General features: G+C 52.8%; 1 protein-coding gene across 1 annotated transcript; it reads right to left on the bottom strand.

Moving 5' to 3' along the window:
- Positions 1–312: 312 nt before the first annotated feature.
- On the bottom strand, positions 313–16,929 carry INKA2 (inka box actin regulator 2). The gene is made up of 2 exons (XM_003933462.4): positions 16,666–16,929; positions 313–4,952 (listed from the first exon to the last, which is right to left on the bottom strand). The coding sequence occupies exons 1-2, from the start codon at positions 16,720–16,722 to the stop codon at positions 4,113–4,115; spliced, it is 897 nt and encodes a 298-aa protein (XP_003933511.2). The 5' UTR covers positions 16,723–16,929; the 3' UTR covers positions 313–4,112.

Below are 16,929 nucleotides of genomic sequence, written 5' to 3'. Positions count from 1 at the left end.
ACCCCTTGCTAAGAATTTGAGGTCCTTAAGGGTTGACTGTGAGGGGGCAGCTCGGGTGTAGGGGGTGGGAATGTTTCCTACAGCAGGTCCTTGGGCAGTGGGGTCCTCCTCAAGCACCTTTTCTCCAGCTCAGCCCTTCACCTCCACACCTCCTCCCCCACCTCCCCGGGGCATGTCATCCCTTGGGGAACAGTGTAGGTCGTATTTTTACAGTGTACAAAAACCTGTCACCTATTGTCTTCTCTGATCCTTGCTGCCATCCTGTGAAATATTAAATCAATATAAATGTTTTGACAGAAGAAGAGACCGATGCTCAGAGAAAGCACTTTCTTAAAGCACTTTTGCCTTGGGTCACATGGTTAGTGCTTCTACTAAGGGGGTGGGTAGGCCAGTATCTGCTGAGCTTCCACTGTGTTCCAGGCAGTGCTTGGCCCCTAGGTGCATTATGTCCTTTAAGTCTCACAGCAGCCCGACACTGTCAGCTTTCACAGATGAGAAACATGAGGTTCAGATAGGTCAGGCAACATGCTCAAGCTTCCGCAGTGACGGAGAGGGCTCTCAAATCTTCACTCCAAGTCTAGTGCTCATACTGTGCTGCTGGCAGAAGGGCCTGAACTGCACTGGATGGGGAAGGCACCTGAGGTGGCTTCTGGCGGCTCTGGAGAAGGTAGGGACAGGCTCTTGTCCAGGCCACATAGGAAACCATGGTGTGACTTGGGAAAGATGGAGGAGCCTCTCCCCCACAAGGGTCTGGGGAGGAGGTAGGGACGTGGAGAGGACAGAGGAAACTTCCTTGGGGCAAATTTGGATTCAGAGATCACCCTGAGGGGTGGGGTGCAGGGGAAGTGTCTTAGAGAGAGGGAAGAGAGAGGTTCCAGGTCTGAGAGGCTGAGAGGAGAAAAGAAGGAAGGAGATCAGGCAGGCCCTACTGGCCATGCCCAGCAGGCTCTGTTTTATTCCCTACGCCACAAAGCAGTAGGTGGAACCCTCCACAGATACCTGGACCAAACAGATGGCCTTTGTACCTGCCGGGGAAGTGGGCCAGATGCGGGATGGGACTACATGTCAGGGAGGGTATTAAATGAGCTTCTAGCTCATTTGCATGTCCTAATTAACCATAAAGTGAGCCTCAGAAGAATGAAGCTGTCTGATTTCTCTGCTTATTTCCACTATCTCCTCACAGACATACTGCTTCCCGCCCCCTGCAGCTTCCTGTATGGTTAGGGCCTACGCATTCCCATTCACCTCTTCCCTCCACTTCAGAAAAATACAGCCTGTCACTACTGTGGCAGGTGCCCAAAAGGAAGGGAAAATTAAGTCTCCGTCGGACAGTCAACATGCCGTCTATGATCCACGCAGGACCGTGACTAATATGGGAGGACAGATTTTGTTGTTGTTCCTTTTGATTTGGCTTTGGAACAGATATGGACAAGTTGTGGGATTGTCTGAAAAGCACAAGATTGCAAGTCAGTTGGAACTGATTCAGTCCCAGTTCTACCTCTATGGGACCTTGGACAAGGCTTAACCTCTTTGAGCCTGTCCAGGTAAAACAAGAGTAAGAGCAACCGCTTTCAGCGTGTAGGGGGAAGGGAATAACACAAGGGTGAAGGCGCTGGCACCTGTCAATCATGTCGGCAGCAAGTGTTGCTTCCTAATGTTTCGTTCTGGCCCAAGTTGAGATAATTTTTCAGTCCCGCGAGTCTCTTCTGGCTAACCAATGGTTCAAAGTCTGCTTATTTTCCACTGGATCCCTGTGAGCAGGAGTTGGGTCCTTTTCATTGCTCTCAGTTTCTGTCACAATGCCTGGTGTGTTCATAAAGTTTTGTTCCATTTATCTGAACCACTGAGACCAGTCCACGAAACAGGTGAGTTGTAGCTGAAGTTGTAGATGAATGTCCAAGAAGTACCTTGGTTTCCCATAGACTCACTCCATACTTGGAGCTGGCGTCATCTTGAATAATTTGCTGGATGGCTTCTCCACCAGCCAGCAGCCCACGACTTCCTCCTCTCATGATTCAGTACATGGAATCTTCACATGCACTTTCTGTGCATATACACGTGCACACACACACACACACACACACACACACCCCCCACCACCACCACCTCCAAAGGCAGCCATAGCCAATGTTCCCTCACTCAAGACTGAAATGTTAGAATTCTCTGGCAAGACACAAAAGATTTGCAAGGGCTGGTTCCACCAGAGTGGACTTGCTTAGTTGGCAAACTCCAGGTAGAGAGGTAGCAAGGACAGGACAGGTTTTGGAGCCTGATAACCCAACCTTCTATTCGAATCTCTGTCCTTTCCTTTGCTAGCAGCCTAACCTGAGCAGTCTACATGACCCCTAATAACCTCCATAGATGTGTCTGGAGAACAATGCCTTCTAGAGTCATTCTAAGTTTCAGAGATGCGCACGCTACCTGACAAATAGCGAGTGCTCAACAAAACCCAAAAAGCAGGAGCACCTTTCTCCCTCCTGTAGCTTCTTCCCCTACCAAAAACTAAACATCCACCATTTGATTGCATAGGATTTGAAGGTGACCTTAACCACGGTGGCTGTGCTCCCACAACCCCAACTTGAGCTCTCTGCCCTTCTCCACTCGCCCCAGGGGTCCAGGAAGCAGGCAGAAGAGCCTTTTCTTACTCTTTTGTCTCTCCAACTTGCTATTAATGCTTTGAGGGCGGGAAGGCATTCTGCCTCTAATTGCAGCTGTCACGCCCCGTCAAGCTGAGGGACAATCGGTGGAAGGCAGAGGGGCAGTGGGAGGGTGTGCCCTCCTGGCTTGCTTGGCCCAAATGGGTACCCACATTGTCTTTTCCCAGCCAGTGGGTGTTCCTTGCTGGAGTGGGAGGGACAGTGGCTTCTCAGGGCGGTCCTAGGCGGGGTCTGGATCACTAGGCTGCCCTCCTGGGCCACGTGCCCATAGCGGCTTTAGAAAAGCCAGAGCTGAGCTGCTGCCTGGCCCCTCCCCCTCCGTTCCAGTCGCCTCTAGGTGAGGAGGGCACAGGAGGCCTGGGGCTGCTGCGCCTAGTTGGGAGGAGGCCACGGAATGGAGCTAGGAATGTTAAAATCAAGTGGATATTTCTTCAGGGTTCATCTCCGCCTCACTGGTGAATTGACTGTTCTGACCCGGGTGGAAGTTAAGTGCAGGAGTCAGGTTGTGGGGTGGGGATCTCCAAGAACTGTCAGGGAGAGGTGTTGGTAACTCAAGGGTCCAGCTTCTACTCTGCAGTCAGGCCTGGGCTGTTCTGCCTCCTGCCTTAGTTGGTCCCGGACAGGTAGCATATCTAGGCTTGCTTCCTTATCTGGAAAATGGGATCATGCCTACCTAGCTCACTTTCAAATGAGACCATGGAGATGAAAAGGCATTCAAACGGCCCAACGCTATGTCAACATTCTTCTTCCCCTGTGAGTGGGGGAGATGCCGGGAGTGTCTGGGGCTTCCCCAGCTGTTCCTTACACACTGTCATCCTTATTCAGCTCATTTTCCCAGGGTCCATGTATGGACTGAAACCTCCAAGGCAGTAAGGACTGGCAGGTGGGGTTTTGCCTCACTGCTGCGCTAGTCCCAGGAGGCCTGGGGTTCAGTCCCTGTGCCTGGAGCAATGTCTTGCCAAAGAAGCTGAAGGCTGGGGGAGCCACACACAGGTCTTTATTTGGGGGCCTCTCTGGGGAACCTGATGCTCTAGGGCTCTTTTCCATACAGAATGTTCAGTGGAGGTCTTTGGGGCCAGTGTAGGAGATGTCAGAGAGACTTCCCGGCCTCCTCCCCTGCTCTCACCTACTGTCACCTCGAGCCCCAAAGTGAGTGTGTGCACACAACAGACACACATACACGCACAGATACACACACACACACACACACACACACACACAGCTAGCTCTCCAGCTACTCTTACGTCCTTCATCAGCCAGCCCCTGTGACAGCCTCTCTCCCAACCACATTCCCTTCAGCCCTGAGCCAAGAACTCTGGCTTCTCCCTCCTTTCTTGGGGAAAGGAACTTGGCGTTGGGCTTTTGAGAGCCATACCGCCCTCCCTCCCTCCTCCCCAGGGGCCCAGCACTGGGACCTGGCCCGTTCAGGTTCAGTCAACTTTCTATCTCTAGGATTCAGACCCAAACAGCTGTGTTAATATCAAAGCCTGAGGGGGAGGGCTCCAGGGTCTTGGGGCAGCCTGTGGGGAGATTCTCCCCGCGCCTGTGCTCCCCAGTGCCTGGGAAGGGGAAATGTCCAGAGCCCTTGGAATGGCTCCGCTTCTTGACCTTCTGCGAGCGGCCGGTTCGGGGCTCAGGGACCACGGGTGTCACCCAGCCTGGTTTCTCCTTCAGCAGCCGGTCACGGTCAGGCCGCACACTACGCAAGAACTTCTTAAAGATGTTTGCTGTCAGGGCAAACCTGCGGCCCAGCTCCTGGGGCTGGCCTTTCTCTCCTTTGGATTCACGTGCCCGCCCAGTCTCACCCTTCTCCCCGCTCTTCTCCACTTCCGGCAAGTCTAGCCAGTTGCCCACCAGGTCTGCAAAAACGTTGTCCCCCAACACCAGAGGCTGCCGATTCCGGCCCCGGGACATCAGCGTGGAGGTCCAGTCCTCCGGTTCCACTCGCTCTGACCCCTGCTGAGCACAGCTTTGATGCGGCTGTGTCCTGGGAAGGGGGGCTAAATCCCTCCCACAGACACTCCTATAGGATGGAAACTTGGTGCTGCCGCCAAGAGAAGAAGATTGACTGGCGGGGGGGCAGACTGTGGGCCTGGCAGGACCTCTGCCACCCTCCCAACAAGGGCGCTCGAGCTGGGTCCTGGGACCTTCAGGGCTGCCTGGTGCAGGACCCCCTCCAGAGATCTCCAGCTGTTCCAGCGCCGTCTGCACCTGGAGGAGCTTCAGTTCTTGCAGTGCATTCATCATGCCGTTCATCTGATCCTGTAAGCCATCACCCACCTCCTTCATGGACATCTGCAGGGGAGACAGAAAGCAGGGGGCCTGTGAGCCCCGGCGGGCAGCAGTGCCTCTCACAGCCCTGAACCCACGTCCCCCACCCAAACTCTGACACACTTCTGGGGTCATCCAACCTGCCCTCACCTCTCTATAGCCTACAGCAGTGCAGATCAGTACTGGATTAAGGAAGTAATAATGGTAGCTAACTAGCTAAGGCAGGCACTGTCCTAAGAAGGCCCTCCCCACCCCATATATACATATATTTCATCTCCCAACTACCCTATGAGGTAGCGACTATTACTGTTATTATTGTTCCCATTTTACAGGTAACTTGCTCAAGGTAAGATAGTAAGAGGTGGGGCTGAGATCAGCTAGAAGTGCACAAGGTTGTAGTGACCATCCTCATCCTTTTTTTGAGTCTGAGCCCTTTTCCTCCCTGGGCCTCCCTGAAATGATAGTGATGTTGGTGGAAAAAAACAATTTGTGAGAATCTGCCGTGTAACAGGAATTGTGCTAAGGATTCTACGTGCTTCATCTCATTTAATCTTTATATAGACCCTGTGAGGTTGCTATTTTCTCATTTTAACCAATGAGTAACCTGGAAGGTCACACGGCTCATAGAGCTGGAACTCAAACACGGTATGGTCTCATTCCAGAGGCTACAGCCCTAACTACCAAACATAGGTTGAGCATCCCTGCTCCAAAAATCTGAAAGCCAAAACGCTCCAACATCCAAAACTTTTTGAGCCACAACATGACCAAAAGTGGAAAATTCTGCCCTGATCTCATGTGACAAGTGGTAGCCAAAACACGGTCAAAATTCTTTCATGCACAAAATTATTAAAGATATTGTATAAAATTACCCTGGGTTTTGTGTATAAGATGTATATGAAACATAAATTTCATGTTTAGACTTGGGTCCCATATCTAAGATATCTTGTTATACATCCCTAAGACGTCTTATAATATATATGCAAATACTCCAAAATACAAAATCCAAAACACTTCTGGCCCCAAGCATTTCAGATAAGGAATGCCCAAATCTGTACTACCTTGAGACTAGAGATGGCTGGGCAATGGGGCTAGGCATTTTTTTTTTTTCTTTCTTTCCTGTTTTTTTTTTTTTTTTTAGAGACAGGGTCTTGCTATGTTTGTTGGGCTGCAGCACGGGGCCTATTCTCAGACACAGTCACAGTGGACAGCAGCCTCTAACTTCTGGCCTCAAGCAGTCCTCTGGTCTCAGCCTCCTGAGTAGCTGGGACCACAGGTGTGTGCTACCTGCACCCACAGCTGGACTTTGAGGCTACTCTGTCCTCTACAGGACAGTGAGGAAGGGCTGAAAAGGGCATTAGGAGATAAGGAAGAGCTCAGATTCCCCAACAGAAAGGGTGGGCCTGGGGTTTCCTGTAACTGCTGTTGACATCTGACTGGTCAGGAGGGAGACAAGGAGGCCAGGAAACTCCTGTTTGCTGAAAACCCAGCACGTCCCAGCATGCTTCTCCCTCCCAAACACCTGTCCTCTCTCAGCTGTTCTCAGACTTGGCTTCAACACTCTTGCTGCCTTCTCAGCCCAGTTGGCTCTGCTGCCCTGGCCAAGCCCGAGTGGGATGCTGGGGGCCAGTTCTCCCAGCCCCTTTGTGGGTGTCTAAGGCCTGAGTCCCGGCTGCCAGCTGGAAGGGGCTAAGAGAATGACTTGGGTGAGGGCCGAATTTGGAGGCTGGGGAGGGGGGCTGTGTCTGATAACATTCACAAGGCTCCCAGTTCCTGGGCCCAAGCTGCCTTGGTCCCGCCAGCTCCCTCCCCAGCTCCTGATCAAGTTACCCACAGCAAACCTCATGTGTGGAGACCATCTGTTTCTTAAGCCCCTCAGAGACCCGTGGGATCATCTTACCTCCCTGGATTGTCTTAATGCACAGAGCTAAGCCCAGAAGGTGGAGGTATCGGACAGGCAGGCACAGAGGCTCTGTAGGGCTGGGCTGCAGCTGACCCTCTCAGGCCCTGGGTCAAATCCTCCCCTGCGAACCCTGGCCCTGGCAGGGATGGGAGATTCCAGCCAGGCTAGCAGAAGCAGCAATACAGGACAGTGGAGGACTGACTGCCCTTGAGGGCAGCGAGGCCTTTGCTGGGGCTTGGAGATTGCCCATGCTTTCTGCACTTCCCCCAAGACAGGCAAGAAGAAACGGTGGTTCCAGGCCCTGGCAGCCCTGGGATTTTCCGGAGTTTCCATCATTTGAGTAGTGGCAGCCGCAGCAGCAGCCAAGGACACAGAGCCTGTGGGAGGCCGTGCGCGTTGTTGACAGCCCCTCTCTCTGGTCTCTTTGCTTCTACTCTGCTGACCCCTACCTTTTGGAAGCACTCAGCCACAGCTGGGAAGACCTAGAGCCGAGTCAGAGGAGACTCTAAGCCCCAAACCAAACTCAGTTCCTTCCTTGCAAACTGCTTCTCCCTCTGATTTCCCTCTTCTCCCCCTTCCTCCAATGCCATTTTCCTTGTCTTCCCTACCTGGAGCTTCAGTCATTTTTGGCTTCTCCATTCAACGACCCCGGCTCCTGTCCAACTGACTCGTGTTGGATTTTTCCTCCCGCAAATGTCACCTATCCTTCCTTCCATCCCCAGGAATGCTACAGAAGCCTCCTAGAAAGCTTCAGAGCCGCCCAACACATGAGCAGCTGATCAGTCTCTCCAACGCCCAGACTCAAATCCAAACTATTTGGTCCTGCAGTCAAGACCCTGCAGGACAGAATTCCAGCTTTCAGTTCCAGGCATATCCCTACTCTCCGAGACATACCCCACATGCTCCTGTTGGAAATCTTCTTTGATAGGCCGGGCGCGGTGGCTCAAGCCTGTAATCCTAGCACTTTGGGAGGCCGAGGCGGGTGGATCACGAGGTCAAGAGATCGAGACCATCCTGGTCAACATGGTGAAACCCCGTCTCTACTAAAAATACAAAAAATTAGCTGGGCATGGTGGCGCGTGTCTGTAATCCCAGCTACTCAGGAGGCTGAGGCGGGAGAATTGCCTGAACCCAGGAGGCGGAGGTTGCGGTGAGCCGAGATCGCGCCACTGCACTCCAGCGTGGGTAACAAGAGTGAAACTCCGCCTCAAAAAAAAAAAAAAAAAGAAATCTTCTGTGATATTTCATATGCTCTTCCCTGTAGTCCTGCCACTTGCGCACTCACCCCATGTCCTCTATGCGTTTAAACGCTCAGTTACTTGTGAAATATGTATTGAGTATCCCTTGAGGACAGGAGCTGAGACCTATACACTGGTATGTCACCCCAGAACCTCACTAGCACCTTGCACTCGCTACATACCCGTAAGACATATATTGAATGCCACTGACCAGATCACCCCTCCAGGCTGCTTGCTACCTTCAGACAGTAATTCACTACACAGGGAGAAAGGGCCAGGGCTGCTTCCCAAGGTTTCATTTCACCCAGAGGCAAGGAGTCTGAACTAGCAGGCTTCCTTCCAGAAGGCTAAACACAGCCCAGGTCGGAGGCAGTGGGAGGAATGAAATGACCCCATTCAATCTCTTCAAGTGTGGAAAAATCCAGAAGAAATAATGCTGACATTATGCAGTTTGCCAGTGAGAATGAATGTGTGGGTATGCATGAATTCAAGCTGCCCATAAAACAGAGGCCCTATGTAAGTAAGTGCTGAAACCGCACCCATATGCAAAATCATAATCTGTATTGGTTAAGAACTTGGGTTCTGGAGACAGCAGAACAGAGTTCAAATCTCAGCTCTGCCATGTTAGCTGTGTGACCTGGCCAAGTTGTTTACATTCTGTTTTTCAATTTCTCCATTTTTTTTAATTTTTATTTTTTTGAGACAGAGTCTTGCTCTGTTGCCCAGGCTGTAGTGCAGTGGCGCGATCTCCGCTCACTGCAACCTCCACCTCCCAGGTTCAAGCAATCCTCCCACCTCAGCCTCCCAAGTAGCTGGGACTACAGGCACTGGCCAGCACGCCCAGCTAACTTTTTTGTATTTTTTGTGGAGACGGGGTTTCACCATGTTGCCTAGGCTGGTCTCGAACTCCTGGGCTCAAGCCATCCTCCCACAGTGCTGGGATAAAGTAAGCCACTACACCCAGCCAAATTTCTCCATCCTTTAAAATGGGAATAACAGTTCCTGCCTCATACAGCTATTATGCAGATAAGGTCAGGTAATGTGTATCTCTGCATGGCACCAAGAAAGCATTAGGTGAATTCTGGCTGGTAATTTAAAACTTCCCATGTACTTCCACAACATTTCGTCCTTGGTGAAACTTAGCACATAGTAATGCCAGGATTCCATTCCTTAAAGCTGGTCTAATCAAGGAGAAGGTCCTGATTTTTCCCTTGGCAGCCCCCTGCCCACTCTCCAGCCATGCTCAGTCAGTCCAGCCGTATCCAGTGTGCCAACACTGAAGGGTGAGAAGGCAGCTGGGAGAGAGATGGGCAGGGAAGGAGGAGTTGTGGGGACCTCGGTGGGCCAGGGCAGTGGGGAGCCAGGCACATCAGCTGGGGCTTGACTAAGAGAGGAGCCAGCAGAACAGCCTTTCCTGACCGACCCCAGGGGATGCCATCACCCAAGGAGGAAGAGTCGGAGGCCGAGCTTGGGATCTGCTCTCTTCTTCCAGAGCTTGGGATCCTCTCAGGTCCCTGGGCTTCCCTTGCCTCAGGACCAAAGAGGGGGAAAACTGGGGCAGTATGGAGGGTAGAGGAAAGGAGAGACGTCAGCTCAGATAGACAGAATCCTGAGCAGACATGAGTAGCTCTAAACCTGGCTCCAGGCTGCAGGCTGTGGAGTCCCTCTGGAGTCTCTCACTGTCTTGGAGCCTCAGGTTCTTCATCAGAACAGCCACCAAATCATACCCAACTTGCTCGCAGGGGTCAGCTGGGAGAATTCGCAAGAAGGCTGACCTGGTCCTGATTAGCTGGAGTGGGAAGGGATCCAACAGCCACCTCCTTTGAAGCCACCCCTAGTGTCTCTCTCTCTCACACACGGAACTAACCTGCTCCACCATCAAAGGTAAAACCCTTCACAAGCATATTCCAGTGAAGACCGTGGGAATCCCTTCTGTGAAAAGCCAGGAAAGATCTTCTCACCCGCTCTTTGCCTCCACACCACCCTACCATCTCCCACCCTCACTGTCTCTGGAGCTCTGCATGTCAAACTCTGTCTCGATGGCTGCAATTTCAAGCGGCCCCTGGGGTCCTCACTGGATTAGAGCTGTAGCACCATGGGCGCCCTCCTGGTGTTTGGGAAGGACCCCACACTCGTCTGCAGACCGGACTTACTCAGCCACGTGACATTGGGCAAAGTTGCCCGCCTTTCGAGCCCTGGGTTCTGAATCTCAGATGGCAACTCCTGGTGTCAGTACCAGCCCTTTCCTGTGCACTGCCTGAGCTCTAAGGGGCTGGCCTGGCAGCTGGAGTTATCCCCAAATAATGGATGAGGAAACCAGGGGGGCTGGGAGGCCCATCTTCTCCCTCAGTGTTTCCCAGCATTCCTACCCAGACCTCTTTCATGATTTTCACCATATAAGACCTAGTCTCCATTAAGACATCTCCTATCTGTTTACGTAAATAGTGTACTTACGAAGGAACTTGTATGAAGTGTTTACACTTGCCATAGACAGATGGCACCTATCAACACACATCTTAAACCGAAAGCTTTCCCGGAGTATTGCCTCCATCATCCTGAGCACCATCAGAGGTCTCTGGGGTCCTGAGGCTTATCCTGGGACCCCAAGGCTGGCTTCTGTACTCCAGGCCAATGAGCTTTCCATGTCATCCTAACCCCTGATCTCTCAGCCTCCTGGGATTGTTGCGAGGAGAAACCAGGGCAGCCAGCAGGAAGTGCAAAGGGCAGTCACCACCAGATGGGGAGGAAGAAGGTGAAGTCATCCTTTTGAGGGACTCCCAGGCCTCCCTTTCACTGAGGGCTTCTCTTCCCAGAGTCATCTAAAGAGGAAAGAGGAACTGCCTGACTAGGGCCAGAGAGGAAGATGCAGCTGGGAACCAGATCCCCCCATCCAGGACCTCCAGCCCTGAGCCCCTACAGAGGCTGTGTGGGGTCAGCTGGCCATGGACAGCACCCTCCCCCTGGGCACTCTTGGGGCCCTTTGTGGTGAGGGAGGAGCTGGGATGGGAAAATGTGACGCCAGCATCCTCGGCTCCCTTCCCAGTCCCTCCCCTGGGCCCCGACTGATCCCACAGCTGTGCCCTCCGTCCATCCATCTCACGCCCTCTCCCAGCCCAGCCAGAATCCTTTGACACAGGCTCCAGCTTTGCCCATGAGCCTGGCAGTGCGCCCTGCCTTACTCCCCCCACCCCATTACTCACAAGATCCCAACACAGTTCCTTTCAGTCCCTGGGGAGGCTAGGAGGAGGCTGGGGGCCGGAAATGGGAAAAGCCCCGCTTTTGCCAAGTGGCCCATTCTCCAGCTCAGTGAATAGGGACCTTCACAGCCCCTCGCTCTTGGCTGGAACTCTCAACAGGAAGGTAAAGTGGAAACTGTGCCAAGAGCTGCAGGAGGGAGGAGGGTAAAGAAAGGAGGAAATGAGGGCTGTGAAATGGATGGGCCCAGTTTCCCAACCGAACCATCCATGGTGGTCACAGGCTTAGGCAAGGAGCAGACAGAGGGAGAGAGGCGGCCAACGCTGCCTCTTCCTGGAGCTTGCCCCTTAGCCTCCACAAGGCCTCCTCCCTCTGACCAGCTTTAGCTCTTTTCCATTGCAGTCGATCAACCTCCTCGAACATCCGAGGGACCTCCCAACCTTTTCTTCCTTTCTGGTTCAGGCCTTCAATGTCTCTTGCCTGACTCTTGTAATAACTCATCCTCCTACCTCGTTTTCTCCCTACTTCCACCTCCACCTTTACCCCATATCACCTTCTGGATCCCAGGGCTACTCTCCCAATGCATGTAGGAAACGCCAGGCTCTTTGGCAGGCTATCCACAGTGTCCTCGACAGCTCTTTCAGTGCTGTTGCCCACCCTTTCTCTGCATTATGCTCTACGTCAGGCGTCCCCAAACTTTTGACACAGGGGGCCAGTTCACTGTCCCTCAGACCGTTGGAGGGCCGCCACATACTGTGCTCCTCTCACTGACCACCAATGAAAGAGGTGCCCCTTCCTGAAGTGCGGCGGGGGGCCGGATAAATGGCCTCAGGGGGCCGCATGCGGCCCGCGGGTCCTAGTTTGGGGATGGCTGGTCTATGTTCTCGGCAAACTCCAGCTGGTCTTCAGACATCCCCACCACTACAGCCTCTGGACCTTTTGTCATGTCGTTTCAATATCTGCCTGGATCGCTGTTCTCCTGTGTGTGTCCCTATTTATCCCTCGAAGTCTAGTTCAAATGCAACCTCTTTCATGACATGAAGCTTTCTCTAATCTCCCACTTGGAGTTTATTTCTCCCTCTCAGAGCACGGAACCTGGGCTTGTTATATACCACAACTCCTCTATTTCTATTTCTGCCCCAGAGGTCTGCATACATGTACTGCTTGAGAACATAAGCTCTGCAATCAGACCGGCCGGGTTTGAATCCTGGCTCCTCCGCTTACCAGCTCTGTGACTTTGGCCAAGTGACTTAACCTTCCCATGTTTTTATTGACCCATTCACGAAATGAGAATAATGAAAGTACAACCTCTTAGTGTTGTTTTGTCAATTAAATGACATCATAGATTATATGTCTGGCATATCAATGTTAATATCAATTTATGTTATTATATCTCCTATTAAATTGTGAGTTTCCTGAAGACAGGATCTGTGTCTGTTTATGTTTGTAACGATAGTGCCAGTTGCCAGTAAATGCCTTAAACGCGGTATAAATTCAATAAACATGTTCTATGTATGAATGACTCTTATGCAAAATCGTCTGATCAATCCATCATCAACAGTTTATCAGGTACTTATGGCCCATCAGATACTGTGCTATGTGTGAAAGACATAGTTGGAGAGACACTTAAATTGTCATTTAATCTTTACAGTAGTTGAATACAGTAGGTATTTTAAAGGCCCCATTTTAGAGATGAGAAAACCAAGGCAAAGAGAGGTTAGGTAATAGGTGAAGGTCACACAGAACCAGTGTTTGAGTTGAAGTTGGCCTCACCCCGAATCTTACACTCCACATTCTTCCCATTGACCACCCTGTCAACTAGTCGCACAGTCGCCTTTCCCCAGTGTTAAACATCAAGGAAGATGCATTATAAGATCTTTTGCAAACGTTTTTCTCTGTCTTAAGAAATTTGCCCTTTTGCCCCCAAATCTGAAGGCTGTTCCTACTGTATCTTCTCCACCTCCTACTTTTCTTCTCCTTATTCTGCCTGTAGGCCCTGGTTCTTGCCCATTTGCCAGAACCCCCTGAACTCCTGGCCACTAAAAGCTAGAGAACTGCTTCCCTTTGCCTCAGCTAGGACAGACATTCCCAAAGATGGCCTCCTGCAACCTCTCCCTCCTCCAGGAAGCCTTCCCAGCCTGGCTGTACTACATGAGGTCCGATCACGCAGCCTTTACACATTCTATTTGTTCTACACTGGTCTGAACTCATGAGGGATGCCCTGTGAGCATCTTAAATCTGCCTCTTCCGTGTGCCTGTGCCTACCCCATTTACTGGCAGCCCACAAGGGAGCTGTGTGTATGGAACAGCTGGTCCCAAGGTCTGTGTTCAGGCAGGGCCCCTCTTTGGCGGCTGGAGGGAGAAAAGAGATGTGTTCCCTGCTGAGCTGTTGCAGCCCCAACCCCTCATTCTAACGAAGAAGTGTGTCAGCTGCTGCTACTTCTCCTGCCACGTTTCATCCCTGAAACTCGATCTCCTTCCCCTTCTAGGCAGAAGAGCCAGCTCTCTAGTTATCAACTAATTGAGCCAGGATCCCCCAAACCCTCCGCCTTCTCCCAGTGCTCACTTGTTACAATGAAATTTTCTGCTTCAGGGAATTGGGAAGTTCCACTACTTGGGTTTTCAGGAACATACTCTTCTTGTCTAGATTTTTTGGGCCAAGGACAGGGGTAGGATGCAGGAGGGGAGCATAAAACACCCTTGACAATGATAATTTCGCAACCTGTTAATGTTTTCTTTTCCAGCAGGTTTATCCCACAGTGTCTGCAGAATGTTTGATTCTTGAAAGAAATTTCCTGAAAAAAATGAATATAGAACTTGACCGGTATTACATGAGGCCATCCCTGTGTGCACACCAACGTAGGGCAGAGCCAGGCAACACAACGTCCCCCAGGGTGGCAAGGGAGATCCCACCTGGGATGGATCATCCGCAGTGCAAAAGCACCCCCGGCCCCCATCACAGAAACCAACTGTACTCCTTTCCCACCCGATTGCAGACCTAGGGTATAAAGTCAACACCCTTTTATATCAGCCACAAGTAAACTGCATTGAATTCAATCCCTACTGTCCTGGGCAAGGCAGCCAAAGCGCTGACCCTGGGCTAACTCAGTTCTACTTTCTTCCCCTTTGCTACTGTTGGGATACTAAAGCACTGAGATTTGGCCCAGCTACCTAAGCGCTGAACTGAGGTGTCTGGGTGTGAGTGAGACTCTACCAGCTCTGTCTGTGCCTCTGCTCTGTCTCATGTCTGAGCAGGCTGGCATTGGGGAGGGGGTGGAGCACCATGGGGGTAGTGCAGAGCTCTCCCATCTGAGTGTCATTCTGGGACCCAGGCCAGGCATTTGGCTTCCTCTCCAAGAGAGTCAAAGGCTGAAGCTGCTCAGACAAAGGGCCAAATAAAAGCTAATGGGGCACTCAGTGACTTCAGCCTCTCCCTTTCCTCCTCCCAGGCATTGGGGTCTCAAGTCCCTGGGAGGAGAGGGTGCAAATCAAGACGTGACGCTCAGCTCAGTGCAGATTCCTATTTGCCTTTTTTATTCTCCTGGCATCCATAGTCTCTGTCTTCCTCCCCTCACCACCTCCCACCTAGAGTGCTGTAAAAAATGCAAATCAGTAGGATTTAAAAATTCGATCCCATGCCAGGAACACCCACAAACCCTCCATTAAGGCAGATTCTGAGGTGGGTGGTGTGGTCCCCAGTTCGAAACACAACGAGGAGGATTCTATTAGATTCTTTTTCTCAGAATGGGTCTTGGACCTCAGACACTATCTGTGATGACCTTAAGCTTTCTGGTACTGCACACATAAAAGAAAAAAAAAAAGAGAATTGTGCACGTGTGGGCTGGGGCCATCCATCCCAAGCTGGCATGAGAAGCATGTGAAAACGACTATGGGAAGGGGCATGGTGTGAGTCCAGAAGAAGAGCAATGAATACTGTTGTCTCTCAAGTAGTGTATCTCTGAGTCAGTAGCTTTTGCATCTGAGTGTCACCACAGAAAGGGCTCCAGGAGGAAGGACTAAAGAAATGATCGTTGACATGAGCAGGCAGACCCTGGAGTAAGATCGACAGGAAGAGTGGCGGGGTGACTTGGTCAGGAAGCATCAACGAGAACACCTGCAGTTTCGAACTCTGTTTTCGAAACCCCCCACCCCCAGAGCTGGCCCCTAATACACTGCCAAGTTCCTTCCAAAGCAGGAAGAGTGTAGCCTTTGCAGGCAGAAGTGGGAAAGGCTGTCACAGAATCCGGAGAGCCATGAGCTGGCTCTTTCTAGATCCAGGTCTGCTGTTGTGTGGCCTGGTTGCCCCTGGCTCTGGAAAGTAAGAAGAAAGAGGAGAGCAGAAAAGTGAGACTGTGAAGTCGACTCCAAGAGAGACAAACTAAAAGAGACAAAAAGAGACGAAGGCAAAGACACAACAGAGAGGCTGGTGGAAGGAGAGATGGGCAAAGCAGAGATGGGGGTGTGTGTGCATAATATCTGCCTGAATTCCGGTGGGTGAAAAAATAAGAAAGGTGGCAGGTGGCGTGGGGGCGGGAGCAGTGGTATATGAAGCCAGTGAGAATCAGCTTGGCTCTCCCTAACACAGCTTTAGCGGCCACCACTCCCCCCAGTTCGGTGATTTCCCCCTCCAGACTGGGCTACTTCTCCCACTCCCTGCACCCCGGGGCCTCCGAACGCTCCCTGCGCACTCCCCAAGCCCAGAGCTGACATCTGGCTGGGCCTCCGCAGCTCCCGCTCGCGACCTGCCAGGCAGAGCCCCTCCTCCAGCGCAGGGCCCTCCCCCGTGTTTCCAGCTGCCAGCCCCCTCCCTGCTGGCAGACAAGCCCGGGCAGACAGCCGGCCAAGCCTGCCCCCGCAGCCGCGACAGCTCTGCCAAGCCCGGCAGAGCGGGGGGCCCAGGGCGGCACCGGCTCCCTTCGAGCGAGCGGTCCCGCTGACCTCTTGCCTGGGCAGGGATCAGGCCCCAGCACCCTCCTCCCCCTCGCGCCGCGCCCGCCGGCCGCGCTCCGGGCCGCCCCGCGCAGCCCTGCACCCAGGCGCTCGCGTCCCGCTCCCCAGGCCTTCGCTCCCGCGCTTTCCGCGTCTGCGGCGCCGAAGTCCCGCTCCGTCCGTGCGCCGGGCCGTCTCTGGGCGTGCCCTGTGTTCTCCCTGGGGTTCTCTGTGTCACATTTCGGCCTGGTTGTCTTGCTCCCTCTGTCTTTCTGTCACTTGTGCTTGTCTCATCACAAATCTTTGCTCAAAGTTTCTTCGTGACCTCTTTTCCTGAGGACAAACCCTGCCCTCTGCCTGCCCGCCCGAGCCCTCTCCTCTGTTCTCCAGCCCTCCTCACGTCCCGGCTCCCGGGGACCAGGTGCCCGTCGGGGCGGAGCAGCCCTCCCTGCCCCGGCGCCAGCTTCGCTCTTACCAGCTCCTGTTTGAGGCGACGCAAATAGCAGTCCATCTCCCTGCTCTCCATCGTCATGCGGCCATTCGTCGGGCTCGGTTCAAACAGACAGTGCCCGGGTGGGACCCCGGCCCCACTGGAAACTGCGCGCCGGGCCAGCTCCCCGCCCCTGCGCCCGCACCTCTAGCCGCACAGAGCTGAGCCTGCGCTGCGAGCCGGGGACTTAGAGCCGCTTCCCCCGCGGCTGGCAGCGCGCGGTCGGTGCTGGGGGCGGAGGGAAAAGTG

This window comes from Saimiri boliviensis, chromosome 11 (genome assembly GCF_048565385.1).
Source record: "Saimiri boliviensis isolate mSaiBol1 chromosome 11, mSaiBol1.pri, whole genome shotgun sequence".
NCBI classification, from domain to species: domain Eukaryota; kingdom Metazoa; phylum Chordata; class Mammalia; order Primates; family Cebidae; genus Saimiri; species Saimiri boliviensis.
Note: the sequence above shows the minus strand (reverse complement) of the source record. Positions and strands in the feature narration are given on the sequence as shown.